This window comes from Lepidothrix coronata, unplaced genomic scaffold (genome assembly GCF_001604755.1).
Source record: "Lepidothrix coronata isolate B3197 unplaced genomic scaffold, Lepidothrix_coronata-1.0 Scaffold46, whole genome shotgun sequence".
Classification (NCBI taxonomy): Eukaryota; Metazoa; Chordata; class Aves; order Passeriformes; family Pipridae; genus Lepidothrix; species Lepidothrix coronata.
In genome coordinates this window covers 3,349,017-3,372,723 of record NW_016690226.1, presented here as the reverse complement: position 1 = coordinate 3,372,723, position 23,707 = coordinate 3,349,017, and the positions used below count along the sequence as shown (strand labels likewise).

The following is a 23,707-nucleotide window of genomic DNA, read 5'->3' as shown; positions in this document are numbered from 1 at the left end:
TTTACAAAAGGATCCATTCCAAATTATTTAAAATAAGAATATATTTAAGGACATTTTTACAGTCTCCTGTTCATGTGGTGAAGAAAATCTTTCACACATATTCCAAGCACAGGGATGCATATGTAGATCTTAGTGGCTGAAGAAGCAAGAAGCCACTCCTGAGAATCCAAACACCCCCAGGTCCTCAGCAGAAATATTAATCCAAGTAATGCCAGGTCAGAGTGAAGTTCCACTGCTGATCCTTTAAGCACAGCTCAATTATACTAGTATGCTTATCTGATGATATGTAGCAGACCAGAGAGACTGAAAAAGCTGAGCATGAAAAAAGGGAACACATCAAGAACCTTAATAGTGCCAAAACAATGTCCTCCCTTCCTCTAGGAGAGAGGTACAAATTACCTCATCACCAATGCTTTGAACTACTTTGCAGGCACTAAATATTTAATCAAAATGAAAAGGCCAGACTCCCACACCGCCAGAAAGCAGAAACTCTCAGTGCTCCCCATCCACATGACAAAAATTTCCATCTCTCACTGGTAGCTTCTCAGATGCAGCTATGTTTTTGTAAGGCAGAAAGCTGCAATATGTTGAGATGTGGGTGCAGCATAAAGTAAATTGAATCCAATGCCAAAGTAAATATCACAAACGCCACTACCTAACTATTAGTCATTCATTCACCTGGTTGTCTGCAACTTCCAGTTAAAAAAATTAAAATACCTCATGCTTAAGGAGAGTATTAAAATACCTCATGCAGAGGAGCTCTTAAAGCATAAGATATACCCGAAGTGCCCTGCTTTAAAATCAACAGACCTGACATCAGGAACATTAGCCTGTAACTAGGTCTCAGCAAGGCTTGACCTTCCTCCACCCCTTTAAAAGCCAGCTCCTCAGAGTAGGGGTCAGGACCAAGTTCAGGGGAGCTGGCTTCAAATGCCCTCTCTTATGATGGCAGTGAGGAAGCTCTAACATCTTTCATCAGCACCAGAGACTGTGGTACATGTACATGAAAGATGGCTTGCAGAGACTGAAGGTACTTGACTGACAGCCTGTCCCTTGCCTAGCCTAGGACCTCTGCTGTTCACTTAAAGTTGCTTGAAGTTGTCACAAAACAGAAAAGAAACCTTACCATGCTCGGGACTCAATCTCCCAGCAGAAGCCTTCCTTTGAACCCTGAAAAGGAACGGACAGCACTCATGAGAGACCCAACAAACCCCATCACCTGCCAGCCATGGCAGGATTATCTAGGACACTAATAGGTAAACATGGTGCAAGCTCTAAAAAACAAATAAAACCAACAAAAATAAGCACAAAAGAAACAAACACACACAACAACAAAAAAAAAGAAAAATACTGTTTGGATGAAACACAGCTTAGCCATGACTGCCTGCTGTCCACCTCTCTGACTCCCAAAGCAACAGAGGGCTTTTCTATGCCCTCACCTACCCAGCAGAGGTGGGACAACCGGTTATATGACTATCCCATCCTACACTGCTCACCATGTTGGGAGAGACCCTCACAACACCTTCCCAAACCCAGCTTCACCACTTAGAGAACCAAGCACATAAGAATCTACTGAAAGGGCAGCAGGAGCTAGAGGTGCTCATCAGCACAATGCTTAAGAAGCCCATATCACCTCCTTCAATGCAGATGTCAAGCAGGAGATGGTGAAAAAAACAACAACGACATATTCCCACAACTAAGAAAAAATAACAGCAAAGAAGACTGCACACTTGCACACACTTAAGTAATTTCATTGAATTGTTCCAATGAAATGTTTGATTAATGTGTCTTGAAGTTAAGCCATGTCCCCATCTTGAAATTCATTTGTTTCAGAGCACCGAGTCTTAATGATTCCATGTTCTGGAGGGGCTGAGAACTCTTTCTCACATTGGGGTCTGAAGAGGTGGCTGACAAGCACTGTTCCCACAAAACCAACCTGCTACTTGATGAGAGCTTTATATGTTTCTTGCCATGCCAACCTTTGTCCACAGGGGCAGGGAGGAGTATTGAAGGGGCCTCCCTCTTCTCAAGCCTCCAAACGTCTGGACAAAGGATTTGCTCAATGATTTTCACTGTTTACGCAGGCAGCAGTGAGTGATCCCAACAAACTCCACCATCTCCACCACCTTATGCAGATACTCTTCTCAACACAAGCCCAGACACCAAAGTCTGGGGCAGGTTAGGCAGGTAAGGAAGGAAAACAGCACTCTTGGGACTCCAAGGCCCCATATGTGTCATTGCCACTTATTGCAGTAATCAGTCCAGCAAGAAAGTACCTTACTTCCTCAATGCTCTGGCATTCCATATCCCAGACTGGCCGCATCACAATTCCCACCTGTGCCCCAGTGTCCTCATATAAGGAAACCTAGGGTTGAGGAAGTACAAGATCTGAAGGCCAGACCCTTAGGTTTTCATCATTGCCATGGTCCCCAGAGCAGAGGAAGAAAAATTTTCTGGCTGATGGTCAGTAGGAGCCCACTGGGCAGTCATGGAATTCTTTAGCTGCTCTGTTCAGATGCTTGTCACCCCAAATGTACTGCAGGGTGAGGTATCCCTGAGGATGATGAGAAACAGAGAGGCTATTCTTGTATAACTCCTCAACTCACCTAATGTAGTGCACAAAAGCAACAACCACTGAGCCCAGGTAAAAGGAGAGGAAACCCAGGAAGCTGAAGAACATGGCCTGGACATAAACGGACTCTGAGGAAAGAGAAGACATCAGTCACAGCCGGGACAGCACCTCCCAGGGACAGCACTCATGTCCTGCTCTTCCCAATACCACCTGGTGACAATGCCCAGTCCCAAACAGCCCTTCAAAACCCATCTCCTTTCTTCAAAAGAAGTTACCAGAACCTGTTGCAAGATCTCCCTCCATTTCTCCACCTCCAGTGCTAGCTGGTGTGCCCATGAGATCACCCTGTGCCACACAGCACCTCCTGGAAAGGACCAGGGCTCCAATTGCTGGTGCTTTCAGCACCATTCCATCAGAGGCTGCTAGCCCAGTCATACCCTTCTATTCAGAAGTGCCAAGTTCCCCTGTAAAGTTGCATTGCTCTGCCCAAAGACACTGACTTTTAATAGAGGGCACAATCGTCACTTGAAGGCTCTTTGTCCGCTGCAGGTTCCAGGTACGGTTGGCATTCCCTGTGAGAGGCAAAGTGTACAGCAATTATAAAAACAATCAAACATTAATGTCCTCTTGCCCTGATCTTTATTCTCTGAACTTGCAAAAAACAACAGGATCTGGCTTTTCACTGCAGTCTTTGTGTGGTTTTGCTTTAAACTGCTCCTAGACTTGTCAGTATACAGACTTTTCCAAATGTTTCCCCCCTCCTCTCTATCCACAACCTGTTTTTCAGACTAGAAATCGCTGCTTCAGCCTTCCATACATTGCTGAAATCTGGGTGCCTGAATCGCAAAGGCATCTCTTCTATTCATTTAGTCCCCAAAGGACAGATGCTCTCATTACAGATACCGGGACACAATTTTTGCCTTTGGACAAATCTCTGTGAGTAAAACACTTCCATGCAGGATGCCATGCTAGAAACTCTATGTTTCACCAGGGCTTAGCAAACTTGGCCAGTACAGCTCTGCTGACAGCTTTAGGATAAGAGAAAGACACCCTCATGGGGAAATTGGGACAGGGAGGGGCGGGGGGGGGAAATCATAGCTACCTGGATAAGACAGAGCTATATGACCATCTCATGTCAGCCCACAGGAAGGTCCCAAAGGACACCCACTTCATCACACAGATGCAGCACTAAATCCACCTCCCAGAACAACTTACCATGAATTGAAGAAGGCACAGAACCCCCACAGGCATAATCCTCCGGCTTGATGACGAACACAACGAAGAACTGCTCACCTGGGAAGTCCTTTCTCTGCACAAGAGGACGGAACAAGACAGAATCCACAAGACATGAAGCCTCTCCCTCTAATGCAAAGCACGGGTGGTGCTCCAAAAGGCCAGAGGTCAGGTTTTAGTTGCTATACAGGCACCAGCCTTACAGAGACCCACCTACTCTGGACAGAGCCTGGCTTCTGGGGATGCGCCCCTCATCCTTGCTGACAATAAGCTGGGTTCACCAGTATGCAGTACAGCAGTACCCCAGTACAAGCAAACCAATACTGATGCATTTATTTATTTATTTATTTATTTAGTGAAAACCATCTACCTCAGCTTTGCTTATTATAGAGGCCCTACTACCACCACTCAGTGGTAGAAAAGCCAAGGTTCAAACAGAAGACACCTGGCTTCAGCTACTCTGATCTAGAGCCTCAGCACCCAAAATATTTGCCTAAGCAAATGTAAGCAAGTTTTCTGTAGTAATAAGTACTGTCACTTCTTCCACTTACATCAGCTGATCTGATAAAAGCAAAGGTTGGTACTCATAGAAGGATCATCAAAAGAAAACTAGGAATGCATAGAAAAAGCCACTGAAAAAAAACCCTACAAAAAACACTGGGACAAAAATCAGCACCTCACCTGCACTGTTATGGCTGCTTGCTTAGTCATAGACTGGTAAACACCGTTGAACTCCACATTATGGTCCAGGTCATACACTGGGCACTAAAACAGACACAACTAAGGGTTAAACCAGGGACAGCATCTGAACTAATTTCAAAGGAAGCCAGCTGGAGAATACAGGGCAGAACAGCAGAAGAAGGCCTCAGCCAAGGTATCAAAAGGGAACAAAACAACTAGAATCCATTAAGAAGTTAGACTGCTCTGAAGACATCAGTTGTGGCCTGCACTCACTGATCTTGGTGTTCTCACAAGAGGACTGCAATTTAATGCCAAACGAGGATTCAGCCAGATTGATCGCTCCACCATTCCCACAGGATAGTGCAAACACTCAGCTGTACACTGGTTGTGTGACACACTTCACAGTGTGTACTATATGCCAAGTGCTTGCCCTCATTTTACTTTCCCACTACTTTCAATACCTGAAAGATTGAATCATCTATCACAGTCTTCCCTCCTGCCCTTCCACCATTCAAACATTGGGATGTGGGCAAGAGTTGATGTCATCCACTTCTTTCTTCACCCCAGGTATTAAAGGCAACTCCCAGGGCTTCGGAGCCAGCACCCAAGGCATCCTGTACCTCTGTCACCATTTTGCTGCTCTTGCACTGCAGGTCCCTGCATCATTCAGGGACGTGGGAAAGGAGGATAAATATCATGCTATTTCCCAGCTGCAAGCAACAGCCATTCTCCCCTTCCCAGGAAAGTGGATGAGTAACTACATAGAGAGAAAATTGAATTGGAAAGGAGAGACCTTATAGCTGAAAATCAAGCTGCCTTGAGACAGGGGAAACTCAAGGGAACAGCACTGTTTCCTCCCTCAGCCACCAGCATCCCATCCAATGCCACTCCATGGAGAGACAGACTTACATCACAAGGCAGCAGGGAAAATCTCAAGGGGAACACAACAAATGCCCTATGGACAGGCTGGAAAGGAACAGCTTGTTCACCTATTTGCAACAAAAATCTCCATATGAGCTGCTCGAACTCAGCATCTCTGCCTCTTTCCCACAGAATTTTCGTTCCTCTTTCAGGAGCTCTCTTCACCACCACCAGGGTGAAGTCCTTCATAGGGCTTTTCTCTCTGTAGGGCACAGACCCCTCACAACAGGATACAGAACTCCTTCAGGCAGCTCCTTACCCTTCTCTGCTCAGACTTACCACAATATCCTGGACGGAGACAACCGAGCATGGGTACGCTGCATCAGACACCACATTAATAATGACTGAATCGACATCCTGAGGAAATTTGTACAGAAAATACTGAGGAGAAAGCAGAGAGCGGAGAGTTATGATCCAGAAATCACCCCTGGCAGTAGGTTCAGCACCTTCCTAAACTGCCTGTGCAGGCCTAGCTGGGCTTTGCAGTTGAATGTGGATGGCCTTCACAAAAATTCAGATTTCAAACATTAGGACCTTAAACTACAGAAGAGCAGATTAAACACAACTCTCCCCCTTGCACATCATGCTATTAGACATAAACATCTTCGACATGCAAGATACAGCATAGCTTTTGCTCCTTTAAGCTTTTTTCCACCTGATGAAGCTAAAGTGACTTCATTTTACACCCCATTCCATTTTATGTTGATATGAGCAATTTCCAGCTGTTTCCATACTGCTGGCCGTACTTTATATACGGAACACATCATGGAGTTTACCTCAAATGTGTTGCCTCAAAGACAGACTGTGAAAAGTATTAGGTCAAATGGCTGAAACTCTGTCAAGAGTTTCATTAATAAATGATTGATACTAGTTGTAGGATTTAGGATTTTTTCATTTCCAATGCAAACGGTAATGGAGGTTTTCTCTTCTCACTTCAGCTTTTCAAATAACTCATCTGTAGCTCTGAAAAACATTGGGAGACACTAACATCTGCCAATATTCCTACTTTTCCTCTGGAGGCAAGGAATGGTGTGCTTGTGCTTCCATGCTTTGACCAGGCCCGCAGGACAGTTTGTGGGGCCAGAAAGATTTTTCCAGTAAAAAGTCTGATGTACTGCCCCAGTCAGTTGCTGGAGAAGTAGGGTTTCTGTGCCTGCCTCAGCAGGCAGGCTTGTTGCAAGGGGTCCCACCATCCTGCTTGGAGCCCAGACTCTGAGAGCTGTTACAGCTACCAAGAGGGGCTGATGGACACCTCACCTCAGAGGGTACACAAGGCTGAGGACTGCCACCAGCCACCTTCCTTCCTTCCATATGGTCACCAGGCAGCCACTGCCACCACACTGGAAGCTACCACAGCTCCTGCTCCCAAGTCCTAAGACCTTCCCAACTGCAGAGCTCCCTTTATGTCTCATAAAACCTTAGTGGTGAGCAAGGGCCAGCTATTTCCCTTTTCCCTTCCCACATGCCATTCCCAAGGAATTAAGGCCCCCTACTGGAAGGGCATGGAAAAGCAAGAACTCACCCAAGCTTTTTTCCAGTTAGCCCATTTCTACTAAAGCGTATTATTCCCATCACCCTCTCCAAGCAGGTTGCCTTCGCTGCTGAGGGAGCGCTGGCTCCAACTGCAAGTCCTTACTGAAAACTCACCAAGCCGGTTTCTTTAGCTGAGCATGGTCTATTTCCACCAGGCAGCCTGAGCTCCTGGGTTTCCCAGGAACACTGCCCTTGGAAAGTTTCAGGTCCTTGAGGAAGTCACCCATGAGGATTCTTCTATAGTTTTCTCTAAGCCACACTTACACCAAAGCACAGAGTTAATACAAGGGGAACTGAGACCTAGAGTTCTCTGCTGCAGAGACTGTGAGTGTTATAAACATATCCAGCAACACTTCTGACCTATACAAGCATATCCAATTTCTGCTTCTGCCCTCAGGCGTGAGCTGTGTTCCACAAAACACCTCCTTCAATTGTTACACTTGTCTTTTTCCAACAGCCATCTATATCCTGAATATCTTTTTTTTTCCTTCCTCCTGTAGATTACTTAATACTTTGATTTACAAAAATCTCAGCATTATACCAATTAAGAAGCACTCATCTTCTACTCCATACAGCTGGTTTTTAATTAAAAGTCACAAATCTCTTATTATTAATTGTGACAAAAAAACCAGACCAGAGTCACAAAGTTAATTCCAGGCCAGACCTTAAACAGTCTACATTCAAAAGATAAAATCCTAAGTAATGAGTGTTTTTTTTCTAGAGAGTCACCACCATTCTCTACACTTCTATAGTATAAAATACTGCGTGTATCTGCAAACCAGCTTCAGACATTTCACAACAAAAAAGATTAGCTAGGATGCTTGGTAATAGGAAACCTAAAATTAAGTGGTATTACTAACAGTGAAAGCAACAACAAAAACAGAGTAACAGGCAGCTTGGGTAAATTACATACCTTTCCAGCTCTACAAGTTCCTTTATCTCTATAGCTACTGCTAACAGCATTTTCATTCAAGAGAGGATTTGTATCTGCAGGGCTCTAAACAAGGCTGTCCAGCTGGAGGTGCCGCACATACGTGCTTCCTTCTGAACTTATAGACATATCAGGCATTTCATTTATCACCTCACACCTTGACTTGCTGCCCTGAGCAAGGAATAGCAGTGTGAGTTCTGCTGCACCTTTACAGCTTCTTTATTTCTGGTTTGTTTTTTTTTTCCAGTAAAGATTGCATCTTGACAAGTCACGGTCAGGCAACTGAACCAGCACTGCCTGGAACAAGACACTGGTGTGCACCACCTCACTTCCCATGAAGTGCAGCAGACCAATGGCCTCTGGACTTTTGTACATTTCTGACATTTCCTGGAGAGCCAATACCATTCATTTGCTCTGCTCATGGGTTTTGGCTCACTGAACTGCTTTGCAAGAGGACCCCAATGTGTCCCTAGAGCGGTTGAAGCAGTTATCTCTTCATTATATCCACAGAAAATTCAACAGTAAGGAAGGTTCCCTGCATCCTAAGAGGGAAACAACCTAGTCACATAAGATCTTTTCTATCTCTATAAAAAGATCACATCAATCACTTGGATGTGGTAAGATATACAGGCAATAATGCTACATGGGACTTCTCCTTACCTGGGGCTGGGAAGGGCTGGCAGTGAAGTTAAAGGCTCTGTTGGTCCTAGAAAACAAATGCCAGTATGTTGAAGTCTAAAACTTTCAGAGCTGGAATATACACAAAGTACCCTCAGATTAAACAAAAGAAAAAATAATTTTTTTTTCTGGGAAGGAAAAAGAAGGGAAGAGTAGGCAGACGGACCAAATCCCTGTATAAGAGATCCATGAAGAAAATTACATTTGTATTCTCACATCCCAACTTACTCAAGTTGGAAGTTCTTGAGCCTGGTGACTAGCAGCTCATAGGCAATGTTAAATGGTGCCATGGAAGCAACATCCACAAATATAATCTGGTCAGAGGGTCTTGTTTCAGGTGTCGGCTCCGAGGGACAGAGGGTGCGACTCACTTCTTGGTAGTTGTAGGTCCTCTGATAGCTACAACAGCCAAGGGAAGGAGGGAAGGGAAAGTTGGATGGCAAAGCGAGCGAGAGAGAGCAGTTAAAAAGTTGTTCAGCAGTGCTAAGAATGACATCATTTTTCCCCTGCTCGCATAACTGCAATTGTAATCTGAAAGGCCAAGGGCATTCAGTATTTTATTCAAAGCTCAAACTCCACTTGTCTCTTGGGGTCCACACGAGGGACTGGTCATCCCCAACGTTTCTCTTCCCTCGAGGATGCCCATGCCATCTGTAGATCTTTAATATCTGCCATTTACTGGAGGCAAAGAGCAATGACAGCCCAGAGCAGCCGCTGCTGTAACCAACCCTTCTGTCAGGCAAAACACTGCAGGGGATCTGCTGCCCAGCACCAGGACTCAGTCACAGGACAAAACCTCAAATCTCAGATGGTCTAAGGAGCCTGCAAAGTTTCCGTATCTGCAGCCCAAAGAGCTCTGAGGTTGAAGGTATAAAGCAGCGTCCCTTTTGCAAAGAAAACGCCTCCCAAACAACCTCCCAAGAATAGACTTAACACTTGGGTTTACCTGGGGTGGAAAACAGAGGAGAGCCCTTATTTCCTAAATGCACTGTAACACAACAATTGAGAGTGCTCTTTCAAGAGCTTGTTCAAACCCTGCTCCAGAATAGAGCCCAAGAACTACCCGCACACATGGTAAGCAACTGTGGAATAACAACACTGACATGTGGTAGATTCACAGGCAGATTCCCAGGAGACAAGCCTCCTGGTACTCTGTGTTCATATTTGAGAAACTAAGAGACAAGAGCAGGCTGCCAAGTAAGAGGTTACCAACCAAATCTTGGTCTTCCTGTTGACAGTGATCAAGCACGCTTTGCTACCAAGCCCTGCAGTCTACACAGGTTACAAGACCTAGCAATTGAGGAAAGCTGATGGTGGATAAGCTGGCAGGCAAGCGTGTTACAAAGAAGAGACTTCAGTACTTACAGGCCTCGAAAAATTAACGGGACCTGCCATGACAGTACTCCCTTCTGCTGGCGAACTACAAACAGCACAGGATATCGGAGGTTCTCGGAGCTGCTGTTCACATACACCCGCACTGCATCCACCTGAGGGAAGAGAAAGGAGAGCACAGGTAAGTATTAGCTGAAGGTAAAGAATAAGATAGCTCCAAATCTAAGTGGGAGGAGCCTGTCCCCCTTTCTCAGTCTAACCTAGATGCTGACAATATCCATAGGGAGATCAACAGTGTTTGTCAATAGACTGGTTATTCAGATCCAGAGGTCATTTACAGAAGTGCCTCTTTGCTGATGCTGTAACCCAGAACCACAGCCCTGCACCCAGGTCAGAAGTGACTGTCAGATAATATACAGTGGACCAATACACAAGGCATAATAAGAAGAGAGTTCAGTAGCTTCTGCTAGGAGCAACCTGAATAACTTGTGCTATAAAATCAATTAAACACACACACACAAAACCTAGACCCAAAGCTACAACTGAGAATTTTCTTGCTTGGACTCTTATGTACCCTCCTCTATCAACTTACTGGGAAAGTCACAAATACAACAGAGATTACATCAATAGCCAAGGACAAAAAAGCAGGATAGCAGCTAGCACCTGGCTCTGATGTAAATGATACCCAGATAGCCATAACCTATATATACTCCACCTATCAAAACAGGAACACACTGCTGAGTGCCCTCAAGTGGACAACGAAGGCTGCTTAGCCTTGTGAGCAGGGGTTTTAATGCAGTCCACTGCACCAGCAACTGAAATTTTTCCTTACATTACCTGGCCACCACATGGCAGCAGAGGTAGGACAGCTGTGGGGTATAACACCCTCAGTTCACCTTTTGAGAAGCCAGCAAGCAGTTTCTCTGCACCAAATAGAAATGTCACCATTTCCATTTGAAAAGAACATCCCTTCAGCTCTCCCTCCAGAATGCAGACATTGATGAAGAAAACAGAGTATGAGAATGCATAACTCATTGTAAGAGACAGCACATCTTGATTAGATGCCTTTAAATAATGAAAGCATATTAAATAGGTAAGATACGCACATTTTAAACCCAACACATCTTGAAAGATTAGAACAGATTCCCACCAGATTAGTGAAAGACTTTTCACAGATATTTTGACTTTATACCCTCCAAGAACAATAAAGGTAGAAGGGGTAGAAGTTTTTTCACCTTCTGAAAAAACATACAAAGATAGCAAGGTACCAGGAGGGGAGCTACCTGAGATGGCAGCTTATTCTTACACCGAGGACACCAATTTCAGAGAAAGGGCTTACATTTGCAATCTCAAGTCAAAAAGAAAATGTCCTATTTATTTTTAACGATTCTAAGCTCACATGGGAGTTTAGCCTACTAGAACAAAACACCTTCTTCAAAGCCATAATCATTATCAAATTTCCTGCCATTATCATCACGATACAGAGACTACAGCCACCATTTCCTAAAAATTAAAAAGGCTTCAACAAAAAATAAAATAATAAATAATTCCATTAAAGCTCCCTTTGAGACAGAAGGGCAGACACTGGAATCTTTTTCCATTGTCTTCTGGCTTCTAAACCTTTGCAATACTCCTTTGGCACGCCTTCCAGTTTTTTCTTCTGGTTACAAAAACCACACACACAATTTTGTTTCCAAGTAAATTTCGCCATAGGGTGCTAAAATGAAGTTAAGAAAAACACCATCACAAAGCAAAATGCACAAGGAACACCTAAAGGTATCAACACAAGAAGGCACCACAAACAGACAGCATTGAAGGGATATTTGGTGGCTTCCTTAGTCTCTGTGTCTTAGTCTTCCCCCAGCCCTGCTCAGCTGGGGGAGCCGTGCCAGCACACGCTGGTGTAACTGGGAAACACAGGACTGGGCTGAACAAGCTGCTGTTTGTTTGTCAGTGTTTGCTGTAGTCATTGTGAACAGGGACACAAACGAAGCAACGTTTAAACTGAACAAGAAAACAAATCTAAGGAGCATGAAGAAACGACAGTCAAGTCAGAGTTCTGCAAGGAGCCATTCTCCATCCACAGGAAAACCAACTATCATTGCAGAAAAGACACATTTCGGCACCCAGCAGCTTTTTGCCCATGAAACAGTCAAAGCACACCCACCTCTACAGGTGAAGTCATTCTCACTGCCTCTGGTTAAACACCAGTCTGTGAACCCTCCAGGGCTCAGCACATCAGCTCAATGCAACAGGGAGCTCACAGCAAATAGCACTACTGGGTTATACATCCTCAACTACATATGAATACAAGATAGACATTGGGAAATTCTCTTCTTCACTGACTTCACGAATACAGAACATAACCCATAACACGGGTTATGCATATGTGGCAGATAGTCAGGTTTACTTAATTGTATAGGAGTATAAGTACATTAAATGAGTACAATTCATTCCCAATCCTCTCAGTCTCTCCTTATAGGGGAGGTGCTCCAGTGCCTTCATTGGCTTTGTGGCTCTGCACTAGAATCACTCCAGCAAGTCCATGCTTGTCTTGTACTGGGAAGACCAGAATTTGGCACAAGCACGATCACCTAGAGCCAGCTGACCATGGATGGAGACTCCACAACCTCTCTGGGAGACCTGTTATGGTGACTGACCACTCTCAGTAAGAAAAAGTTTCCTCATCTATCCCAGAGAAGGACAACGGAAGGAAAAAAAGAGCATTTGTGATTAATGCTTTGACAGGGAAAAGCCTGAGAGGGGAGAGAAGGTCCTTTCCCTCTGCTGTGATCCAGTAGTCAGATTCATTTGGTTTCCCTCTCTCCACAAAGCTAAGCTGACTATATACCATCTACAACACTTACTCAGCTTTGCTGCCAATTCCATTATCTTATAATACCAGTAAGAAATAGGATTACTAGGAGGGAGGCAAGATTCCCAAGCCTCAATATTCTTTTAAATCTAAGCACTTACCCACATGAAAACTTGTATATGCTATATTACTACTATACATGACTTCTCTGTTGTGTTCAGCACTCTGTCTTTGCTGCCTGGAACAGCTGGTTAGAGCTCCTTTGACCTGTTCCTATGAAAGCCCATATTCAAGCGCCTTGAGCTCTTTTTGGTCTGATAATATCTGGGCAGCATCCAGCTGCATCAAGGCAGGACCACCTATAGCCTAAGTATGGTATCACAGGTGTGATCCCATTACTTTCACCCGTCTCACCTTTCTCTCTGTACTCTACACAGGCAAAGCTGCTTCTCAGGCTACGTTCAAATAAGGTGCCTCAGAGAGGAACATCAGAAAGTCAGAAGCAGCATTTACAGAGCAGCTCATTAAGAAGAACCCTGTGTACTTTAAATTCCATGTCAATTTATCAACAATTCACTTGCAGCGAATAACCTCTGCTTCTCCTGCATTTGCACATACCCAGACCAATCAGGAGCATCACACACCCTAAACCCACCAAAATCTTTATTATAAAGTCCAAGAAACTAACAGGGTGATTGAGAAGTTGGACAGACGGTGATTGAGGTTCCAGTCCACCCAGTTATTTACCCTGCTGCCATCACCACAGTAACACAGGGCCTCTTGTGAGCAGATCCTGCACTTCCAGTGGAGGGGCCAGATTCAGTCTTAGGGATGCACTTCCACTCTCCCCCTCTCAGGTCTCAGGGATACAGCAGCAGCAGCTGCCAGCAGCATAAAGCTTTGGTTGATGTGCCTCTTTCTGACACAAAAGCTATTCCTTACAAATACAGCAATAAAACAGGTGGGATTTGCTTGTTGGCCAAACCTGCGCAAGAAGCTGCCAACTGATGGTCCCCCCAGATCCTTCTCAGCACTTGTAAATGAGCTCAGAGATTTCAGAGCAACAAAGTCCAGCAGAATCCAAGTGCAATTACAAGGAAGCTTGGGAAAGTGGAGAAAGGATTACCACTTAACTGCAAACAGGGCTTCTCTGGTCTGCAGTCACTCGTTCTCCAATTTAGTGCTACAGAGTGGAAGGAACTCTAATTAGTGTCTCGGAGAAACCCATTTTCCCTGGCACAATGTACTGTCTAGCAGGAGCATCAAAAGGGACAAGGATAAAAATGTAACACCTATGAACTGATGTTTGTGGGTTTTCAGGCCTTCTCTAATTAACCTACCTTAAACTTTTAATCTATGTTTTGCCTCTAGATTCTCTTCTCTTGATAGACAATATATACATTTTCACACAACAGATATAATGAATTCACTTCTAAGCCAGCGTTAGTAGTCCCATCTTCCCCTTTGAAAGTCAGCATTTGGCATTTGCCTCAAGCAAAGTATTTTTAAAAGAGTGGAAAAAAATCAGGAAGTGAAGGAAAAAAAGGTGATTTATTTACCTCAAACATGTTTTCCCCTCCACACCTTTCCAAAGGTTTTAAAAACAGGCAGTTCTAATGCAAGAACCCCTCCTTGCTACAGAACTATGGCTCTCATCACATAAATGAGATCTCATATGTAGAGACAAGAGAAACTCCAGCTAAAAAGTATTATATAATTTTATTTAAAATTATAATCATCACGAAGACTATGAGCCTCCTCTGCATCCATCCTCACTCACTCAGCACTGGTGAAATGAGGAGGAAGTTTTGCCTGGGCAGTAAGAGGGTCAACCAGGCTGTTGTCACTCCTGCATCTCTACCATGCTGAGGTACTTCATTTTGGAGCAGACCATTCCCAGCATCACAGAAAGCTAGTTGCACTTTCCCCTTCCTTGTACACACAGAGAAGGAGGCTGTCTATATGGGTACTGTAATATGCTTCTAGATTTCATCTGTACCTTCCAAGCTGAAATCTCCGCAGCCTCGACAGTCCAGGCTGGATCTTGGGAAACAACCTTGCGTATCAAATGCTCCCTTTGACAGCCAGGCCCTGCACAAATATTTGCCATCACTAACCATACTGCTGCCTTTTGCATTGTGGGGCTGAGGCAGGGTAAGGACTGCTTCAGAGACTTCTGCTCCTCACATTCCTTCCCAACGCCAAGCCTCTGCCATGTGCAGAGGCTATTCACCAAACAAGATCATGATAGTTTTGTTTCTCAGACGAATGACCTTGAGGTTTCTTCTGTATTTCAAGGTGGACAGAGCAGTAAGACAGCTGAATAAAGAGAGAGCTCTCAGCACTATATAAAAACGTTACACCAGGAAAGACAAATATTTGTACTTCAGCTCCACCACCACCATGGAGACAGGGGGGAGGGAAAAAAAGAAAGGAAAAAAAGTACAACTGAATTTTATTCTCTAGATAGGAACAGGAGAAAGGAGCTGGTCCCAAATTCACACAGCTGAACAGAACCAACATGGCTGCAAACATTAAGCAAAATAAACCAGGCTCTTGTTGACATGAAAGAGTCCTTGGACTGATTATTAAATCTGCATTTCCCACAGAGATTGCACACCAGTTTAAGGCTGTGGATATGTGAATTTAAGGGCAGGCAGGAGGTTGCAACAACAGTTTCTGCTGCAAGCAAAGGTTTCCAAGAGCTTCACTGTGGGTTCCTTTTCAAAACTTCTTGCTAGGCAAAGCCTTTGAATCACACCAGGGCTCCACCATGTTCTCCACCACACCCACATACAAGCCGCTCCTTGCGAGGCCGCTGGGGATTATCAGTCCACGTTGCGACAGCACTTGGTCGTGGGCCTGACGAGGCACCAAGCCAAGCCAGTGGGCAGGGAACACATCCGGCAAGCAAACACACCAGCTGCAGTCACAAGGAAAGGTCTCAGCGCAGGGTATGTGTACAAAAGCCACCGAACTGCTGCTGCCTGCTGTTGCACAAGAAAGAGGCGCTTCATATTTATGGAAACCCTGAAATTAAGTGAAGTAGGATTCAGCCAGATGGGCTAGAGCGACTGAGACACTGAAGCACGTACCTGTCCATGCTGAACTCGGCTGCTCTTCCCACTGATAATGCAACTGGGGGAAGCTGAGACCCTGACAGAAAATAGTTACGAGACAGCGACAAATTCTCTTTTCTGCCCTCTTATGAGCTATAAGCAGTACTCCTGTCTGGCAACAAAATAACTGGAGCTCAGAGGATCATTCCCTTTTAGCCTCTCTGTCTAACTGTGTGCTCCAATGTCAATAAGTCTTAATTGCCAAAAGCAGTCTGTCCAATAATCTTAGCCTGCAGTTTTCTTCCAGCATTTCTGCCAGGAGTATTAAATACCCAAAGCAGCATAAACTAAGCGACAGACTCTGGGTATGTCAAGCACAGCCTCAGACACATTAACGTAATTGTTCCAGAATTAGTATTTTTCATTTAAATGTCTCACTTTGTGCAAACATGCTGTGTGGCCTTACAGTCTGGCATGGATTTTCCGGTGAGTTCACTTGTTTGCAACAGTATCTGTGAAGCAGAAATGGAAGTAAGACAAATACAAAGCATGATAATATTTATCTTTTTCCAATTTTGAAATTTTGTCCTCTGACCAAAGCCACTAGGGAGTCTCCAGGACAGCCAGAAAGAAAAACGTGGCGTTGCCATGCCAGATGAAATAGGTACCTGTTTCTGAACACCCTCATGCTTCAGGAAGATGTTAAAAATAAACAAATCCTTTTTTAACAGGCAGTTAAGGAACAAACTACTCTCCAATAATTGCATCTTCCTAACCCACAGCAGCTGGTACTCTGAAACAGGACAACCCTTGAACCAAATAGATTTATAACCTTTCCAAATTTGCTGCAACCCCAAGCAAATAACTTCAGGGACTGCTGTCAGAACACGGATACCCGGTTCTCTCTTGGTTCCCAAGTTCCTCACCTCAGTAACATCTTGGATATGGATTGAATTACGTGTTGTAATTAATGTTGTCTTTTTTTTTTAACCATTTCTCATTTGTTTTAAACCACACTGAAGTAGCTATTTCTATGCCCAAAGGAAAACATCAGTTTAAAAAAAGTAAGGAAGGTTGTTTCTGAAATCCTCTGTGGTTCTCCAAGTATACACAGCAGGAAATTATGTTTGCTTATGCAAATATACTAAACTATATTTTCAAACTGAGCAGATGGCACACCCTTGCAATATACCTTCTAAGGTCTGCATTTTCATTCCTTAAATATCCCCTGAAATAGCAGATGAGGTCCATATAGGAAAATCATACCTTCTTACCCAACAACTTCTGCACAAGTTATTTAAGGACATTTCAGCCTCTACTTATAATGCAAATGTATAATAAATTGTCGCACTGTTCTTGGAAAGAGTTCAAACTGAGGAGAGGCAATTTGATGAAGTTACTCTTCTTCAGAATTTGTTTTCTTTTTTAATCTAAACATCTTAGGGATGGGGAGGGGGCAGCAGGAGGAACAACAAAACCTGATCAGCTTTGATTTTAAACAACAGGACAACCCAACAAGAAGGGAGTGATTTTAAGATTTAGAACGACATGCAAATTCAAAAGAGATGCTTTAATTCAAGGACAAGTTATCGAGCTTGACAGCATTAGGTTACACATCAGAAATAAAAATAAAATTCTTGCCAGCACTGTAGCCACCATCTGAAGGTCTGCAGGTTACCCTGCAGGAAACCAGAGCAGCTTTCAGGCTTTTTTCCTAAAGCCTGCAAACTGATAGCCTGTGTCAAGATGTACTTTGTTTTGCCCCTCTAGGAAGGGAAACCCACAGAGAGCAAAATCCTAGAAAGATAAAGAATAATTTAAATTCAAAGGGATCTCAGTTGAACACATGTTCCTAACCCCAGCTCAAAGCAAAGCCACCTCCCACGCCATTCTTTCACTTAGGATATCCCACTTTTGTCAGAGACAGTTTTCAATACTGTATTTTCTGATGCAAAAAACAATGGCCAAGCTTGTGTTTTCAGCAGATCCCCACACCACTTCTCTCATAGTTTATTTTTGTTTTCCCCTGTAAGCAAGGGCTTTCCATGTGACTGGGCAGGGTGAAGAGTGGTCAAGAGAACCCACTGAGAAGCAGCAAGTACATTCCAAGTGCTGTGTGCTCTATGCTGCCTACACTGTCACCTCCTAGGGTTGGTTGTTTTCTTTAAAAAAGATAAATTAAATACACAAATTAGTCCAAAGGGATTCTGTTGAACCTTGCTTGGCTTCAGACATCATATACTATAACTTGCTTTGATTTTTCTGGATTTGATATTGTGCCTACATTCCTGTCTCATAAGGCACTCACTATTAGGTTCCAGAAATGGTATGCTGAGGCCCTTCCAGTGTACTGTGGTGAACAGACTAGAGCCAGCAACCAAAAAGCAACAGTGTTGAGGCCCTGGAGATCCTGCAATAACAGCAGCTCTACTGACCTCAGGAGATCTCATCCAAATAGTCTTCCTAGTTTCTTCAGTTTTTACCTGAATCTTTGTGGCTAAACTGGTGGGCTTCCACTCAGCATTAAGGAAAGACAGAACCTAACCTATTCCCCTCACTATAGCTCAGGTTCAGCCTTCTCTAAACAGTAGACTATAGTTTTATTGCATGCATGGTGTAGCTGTGGACTGGAAACTGGGCTGGAGCCAAGACTAACACTATGAAGAATATGTGCAGGAGACCATGGGACTACTTTGAGGCAGCTTAGTTCCAGCATGACGGGTCCTACGTGCGAAATCCAAAACCAGCTCAGAAACAAGTGGTGAAAAAATTGCTCCTAGAGTTGTTAAAACAGACATGGGTGCTGCTGGAGCAGAACCTACACTCGCGTGTCAAACAGCAGAGAACAGCGAACACAGACTTGATCACTGCCACTGATTAAACCAGGTTGCCCTGTGTAGCAGATCAAGGAGTTTCCCTGCAGCCAGGACAGATGGCTTGGGTCTGAGCAAGTGACTCATCACAGAATCCCACAGGAACATACGGGTGAATTCCAGTTCTGGCTCCTTGCATAGGAAAAAGCAAGTGCAAGTGCCATCCACACCTAGAATCCAAGAGACCCGTTCACTAGGGGACAGAGGAACACAAGTGCATCATGCTCTTTGGGCTTGAAAAAGCACTTGGTCACAAGGTTACAAGCATCTAACTGAAAGACTTCTGATCATTCTGCTAATGTTGATATCCCTCTTCCCCCCTTAGGTCAGTCAACTTTCTCCCATCTGCAACTACGAAAGAAAGGAGTGGTAATGATGGCAGCAACACTTCCTGGTGGCACACAGCCCCTCTCACTCATTGACTGAGGGTAATTTTTTACTCATCACCCTTCAGATAAACTTCACATACAGAACAGTCACTCCAGGGCTACATGCCCTCACACTGCACAACTGCTCAGCAGAGAAGCCACAGCTAAATCTACTGCCAATCACAGCTTACAGTAAGCTGGGCCATATGGGAACTGAGACTGGGGCTCTGTTCCTAGTCCTGGCAAGGGAGGAGGAGGAAAATATCACCCACTCTTTCTCCTGAAATAGGTACAGTGCACTACTCAGCTTTTGAGCTCATCATATAGGTGCATCCCACTGCTCAGCTTTTGAGCTCATCACAACCAAAGTGCATCTGCATCAATGTCCAAGAGCCGTGTCTGGATTGCAGCAGCTTTCCTACAAATGGAAAGTTGGAAACTTGTTCTCCTGAGACCTACTTGGTTTTATAAATATAGCCCAAGTATCTCCCAAATCATACATTCAGCTAATCTGAGCTCCAATTAGGAAAAAGAACTTCTGTTGTCTTCTTCCTCATGATATTCTCCTGGACTGCTTAGGACCTGGTACAGGACATACCCACGTGCACAGTATTAGTGTAATTTGAGTTTTCAGCAAATTAACCATTAGCAACTGCCAGAGCTTACAGTGGTGGAGAGAGTCATTCACTTTGAATTACTTCAGTACTCCCACACACTTCTCTGTTTGAAAGCCTCTGTACTATTGCAATCATGGAACTAAGCATGTTCTCTCACTTCACACATAAAGCCTTCTCTAGTCAGTGGTAAATCCAGCAGAAACATTTTACAACTCTTTTTCAGTCTTCTGGGTAGGAACACACTGCACAGCTAGCTCCAGCAAATCAATTCTCCTTCCTTTCTCCTTCACAAGTAGGAACATATTGAATATGTGGAATTGGAGATGCTCAAGAGTGTGCTCATTTTTTTCACCCATCCTGGATGTCTCCAGTTGAAATAATCCTAAAATAAGATAATCCTGTTTGCCCAACTAATTGTTTACCAGACTTCTAACAGTGCACATCTGCCTTTGCTGTTAGAGCATGACAGCATAGTAACAAGTGCAACAGCTGGTTTTATTCTATATTTTTTACACTCACAGTTAAACATTAAACAAACAGCTGTATAGAGCAGAAAATTTTAAAGAGCAGCTAGAAGGAGGAAAGGGGAATTCAAAAAGCAGTAAGACTACTCCATTACAAAGACTTTTCACCACAAGGAAGGAGTTTCTCATGTCCCTTGGTTCACGGGCCAGCTCTAGAAGACCCTTGCAGCAGAGGTGGCTGTGCTTCTCCTCAGCAGAGCTTCACTTTTACAGTTCCACTTCAGGAATTAAGGCCTAAATCCTCGCACACAAAAGTCTGACAGCTCTCCTGCCTGAAAACACAAGGTGAAGTGTTTCTGCACAGCACTTAAGAGGGTTTTTCCCCCTCCACAGGCAAAGAGAAGAGACCTGGCATTATACATACGCATAAAAGTTTCAACTAGATGATTTTGTCAGCATGTAAGTATCCTTATTTTCATTTTACCGATCAGTTGCACAGAAGAGAAGTCACTTGCCCATCTCAAAGAAGCTCTGCTCCAGAGGCCTGAGTTGTACTTTCTTTATCTTGTATACAGCTGCCTGTGAGTGCTCTCATAGGACTTGCTGTACCCCTCCCCTCATGCAAGCATCCCTGTATCCCAAGGAGTAAGGAAGATTATGTGGATGAAGAACATCCTCTGAGATCAGGCAAGCGCAACACTTTTCAGAAAGCAGGAAGTCTTTAAAGCACCAAATATGAGTAACAGTCTTGCTCCTTCCTTTCCCTCATCCATCATTCAGGCACTGCTGTATTCAGCTACATTTTCAGATGTGCCTGGGCAGCCATAAAACGTGAGCAATCAGAACACTTATAGAGGGCTGACGGGTTACAAGCCAGCCTCACGCCCTGTCCTTGGCCCCAAGTTTTCCCTTGCTCTGTAGGTCTGCCCTCATGAGAGAGAGCAGGAGAGAGGGGAAAACACCAGAATTCACAGCACCACAAAAAGAAATGTTTGTCTTCAGAGACAGACCACTCCAGACCTGACTTTGCTTCAGAGGGAAAGCAATTAAACTCACCCACTGCAGCCCTTCCACATGGAAAATGCTCTTTTTATTCAATTAACTTTCCTGTAACTAAGGTTAATAGTCCATGTGGTATCTGCCTCGAGGTTTCAGAGGCTTCTGGCTGAACTGCCATCAGCACAGAGACAGGAAGAGACTGAAAAGACCAGGAAGAGCAGAGAGCTCACAAGTGGCAGACAAAGGCTAATGCTGCACTCACTAGGAGTTCGAGGCTAAAGACTGCAGTGAAAGGCAAGGACTACCACACTAAATTTTTGCAGGACTAGCATTCCTTCAGAAGACCCAAAACTACCCAGAGGACAGCACATCCCTAAATATCTTCCCAACTCTTGCATAAGAAAACCCTGCCCACAAGTGCTCAGTTCCACATTAAAGTCAAGATTTCCACTAGCAAGCTTCTAAATCTTGAGCAATCCTCAACTGCGGGAAAATGCAGGACCACCAGGACAGCTCAACCTTTGCCTCTGACCAAGCCAGCAAGAAGAGACCTAGTCATGTTTGCCTCTCATCAGTTCAGGGCTGCAGCTGGGGAAGGGGCTACACACACCCACCGCCAACTACCCCAATTAGATCAGACACTTTCTTGCAGGCTTCCACTGGTTCAGCTCAGGAACAGCACCTGTAGAGCTCTAGAGCAATCATAGAATGGTTTGAGTTGGAAGATCATCTTTAAAGATCATCTAATCCAAACACCCTGCCACAGGGTCTTGCTGCATCTTCCCCAGGTCTGGTTGCTCAAAGCCCCATCCAACCTGACTGTGAATGCTCCCAGTGATGTGTATCCACAGCTTCTCTGGGCAATCTGTTCCAGTGTCTCACCATAAAAAAACTTCTTCCCTATGTCTGACCCATAGATACCTGCAAACACCACTGAGCAGCTGTATGCTTCCTCCCTGCCTCCTTTCACTCTGCTTTAACCCTAGTTCCCCAGGAGAGAAAAATTCTTTGTAGAAGATGTCCAGCAAAACCACACGACTTCAAAGAGCACATTAAATTGTAGGAACTAGATTAATTTTAACTTAAGTTGATATTCATGTTGTCTCTGCTAACAAGCCCCAGACAGCATTCAGTCCTGTCAACAGGCCTTCATTGTAATACCCCGTAACACCTGAAGAAGCCTAACTTACACCACGACCAGCTTCTAAAGGGAGGCTCAAACCCAAAGTGTGCTTTTGACTTTCTGGGATCATTGGTGACACCCAACAGTTAAGTAATGCTGGGCTCAGTTGCATCATAGCCCAAACACCCAACTGCTGCCCCATAAATACCAGGTGCATTTTATTATATAGTAACACGCATAATAAAAGAAAGACAAGTCTTTAAAAGTCTGGATATTTTGAAACTTCTCAGTAAAGCAAGGGATGACTAACACCACCTCCCCCTACTCTCCCACCCAACATCCTCTCTACCACCTCCATTCATATTGAAGCTTTAGTAATATAGTGTGGAAAAAAAGCAATGTTTTCCATCTTCTCTTGTCCTGCACAACTGAGGACAGGAGGGAAGATTCATCTGCTTGGTTCACCATCTTTTGGTACATCAGAACATCTTACTCAGCAATTAATGCCCAATCCAAACAACAGGGGCAGAGTTTCCAAGGTACCACTCAGCTACTTGAGATAAACACGACATTAAAAAGGGAGGAGGGGGGAACCCGCAGTAACTAGGCATACATAAATGACAGGTTTCCTTCCACCATCAAACAGCCATGGCCCTGGCCGTGCTGCCCTGCAGCCTCCTCACCTGCACAGCCCTGCCTCACCTCCCAGGTTACCAGGGGACAGCACCCTGATCCTACAAAAACACACAGCACGAAAAACGGTATTTAAGAAGATTTATTAAGTGCGCACATACACACACTTTTTTTTGGTGGTTTGGGTTTTTTTCTGGGTTTTGTGGGGGTTTTCTGGTTTTTTGTTTTGGTTTTGGTTTATTATGGGGTATTTTTGGGGGGTTGGTGTTTTTTTCATATAGTACTCATCTCCTCATAATTCTCTTCCAGACTTCAAACCCATTTTGCTGTTAGAAGCTCTGGATACCAAAAGCCCCTTCGGGAGAGGGCACCAAACCACCCGCCCACCCCCTGCCTTCTGGGACGCCGCCACCTTCCCACCCCGCAGCTGCGGAGCGCCCTGGCCGCGCCAGGGAAGCGCCGGGAACGGCGAAGGGAGCCCGCAGGTGCACTGCGGATCCCGACCCTCGCGGCGGCGGGAGGATGCGGGCAGGACAGAGGGAGAGCCCGGCCCGCTCCCGCACAGCGGCGGAGCCGCAGCGGCGCCGGCAGCTCCCCGGCACACGCACGCACACACACACACACACTCACACACATACACACACCCCCACACACATACACACATACACACACCCCCACACACATACACACACCCCCACACACCCCCAGGAGGGCGAGGGGCACACTGTGCATTCCCCCGCCACGGGGACCCGGCGCTCCCGGGGTCGCTCCTACCTGCCCGGGCTCGCTGCGGTAGGCGAAGGCATAGACTCGCTCCGCGCTGATGTTCACGGCGCCCCGGTAGACGCGGCCGAAGGCGGCGGGAGCGGGGCTGC

The 23,707-nt window shown here is 44.9% G+C and overlaps 1 protein-coding gene across 5 annotated transcripts in view; it reads right to left on the bottom strand.

Moving 5' to 3' along the window:
- Positions 1–23,707, bottom strand: part of SIDT1 (SID1 transmembrane family member 1) — a 41,428-nt gene extending 17,721 nt beyond the window's left edge. For 3 of the 5 annotated variants that reach the window (XM_017814853.1, XM_017814854.1, XM_017814855.1), the window contains exons 1-9: positions 9,915–10,001; positions 8,778–8,948; positions 8,532–8,577; positions 5,687–5,788; positions 4,487–4,570; positions 3,788–3,881; positions 3,073–3,144; positions 2,607–2,700; positions 1,127–1,170 (exon numbers count right to left, since the gene is read on the bottom strand). In XM_017814853.1, coding sequence (XP_017670342.1) covers positions 1,127–1,170; positions 2,607–2,700; positions 3,073–3,144; positions 3,788–3,881; positions 4,487–4,570; positions 5,687–5,788; positions 8,532–8,577; positions 8,778–8,839 — 598 coding nt within the window. In that variant the 5' untranslated portion in view covers positions 8,840–8,948; positions 9,915–10,001. Of the gene's footprint in view, positions 1–1,126; positions 1,171–2,606; positions 2,701–3,072; positions 3,145–3,787; positions 3,882–4,486; positions 4,571–5,686; positions 5,789–8,531; positions 8,578–8,777; positions 8,949–9,914; positions 10,037–23,606 lie in introns of those variants that run through there. The other 2 variants (XM_017814852.1, XM_017814856.1) reach the window with 2 other exon arrangements.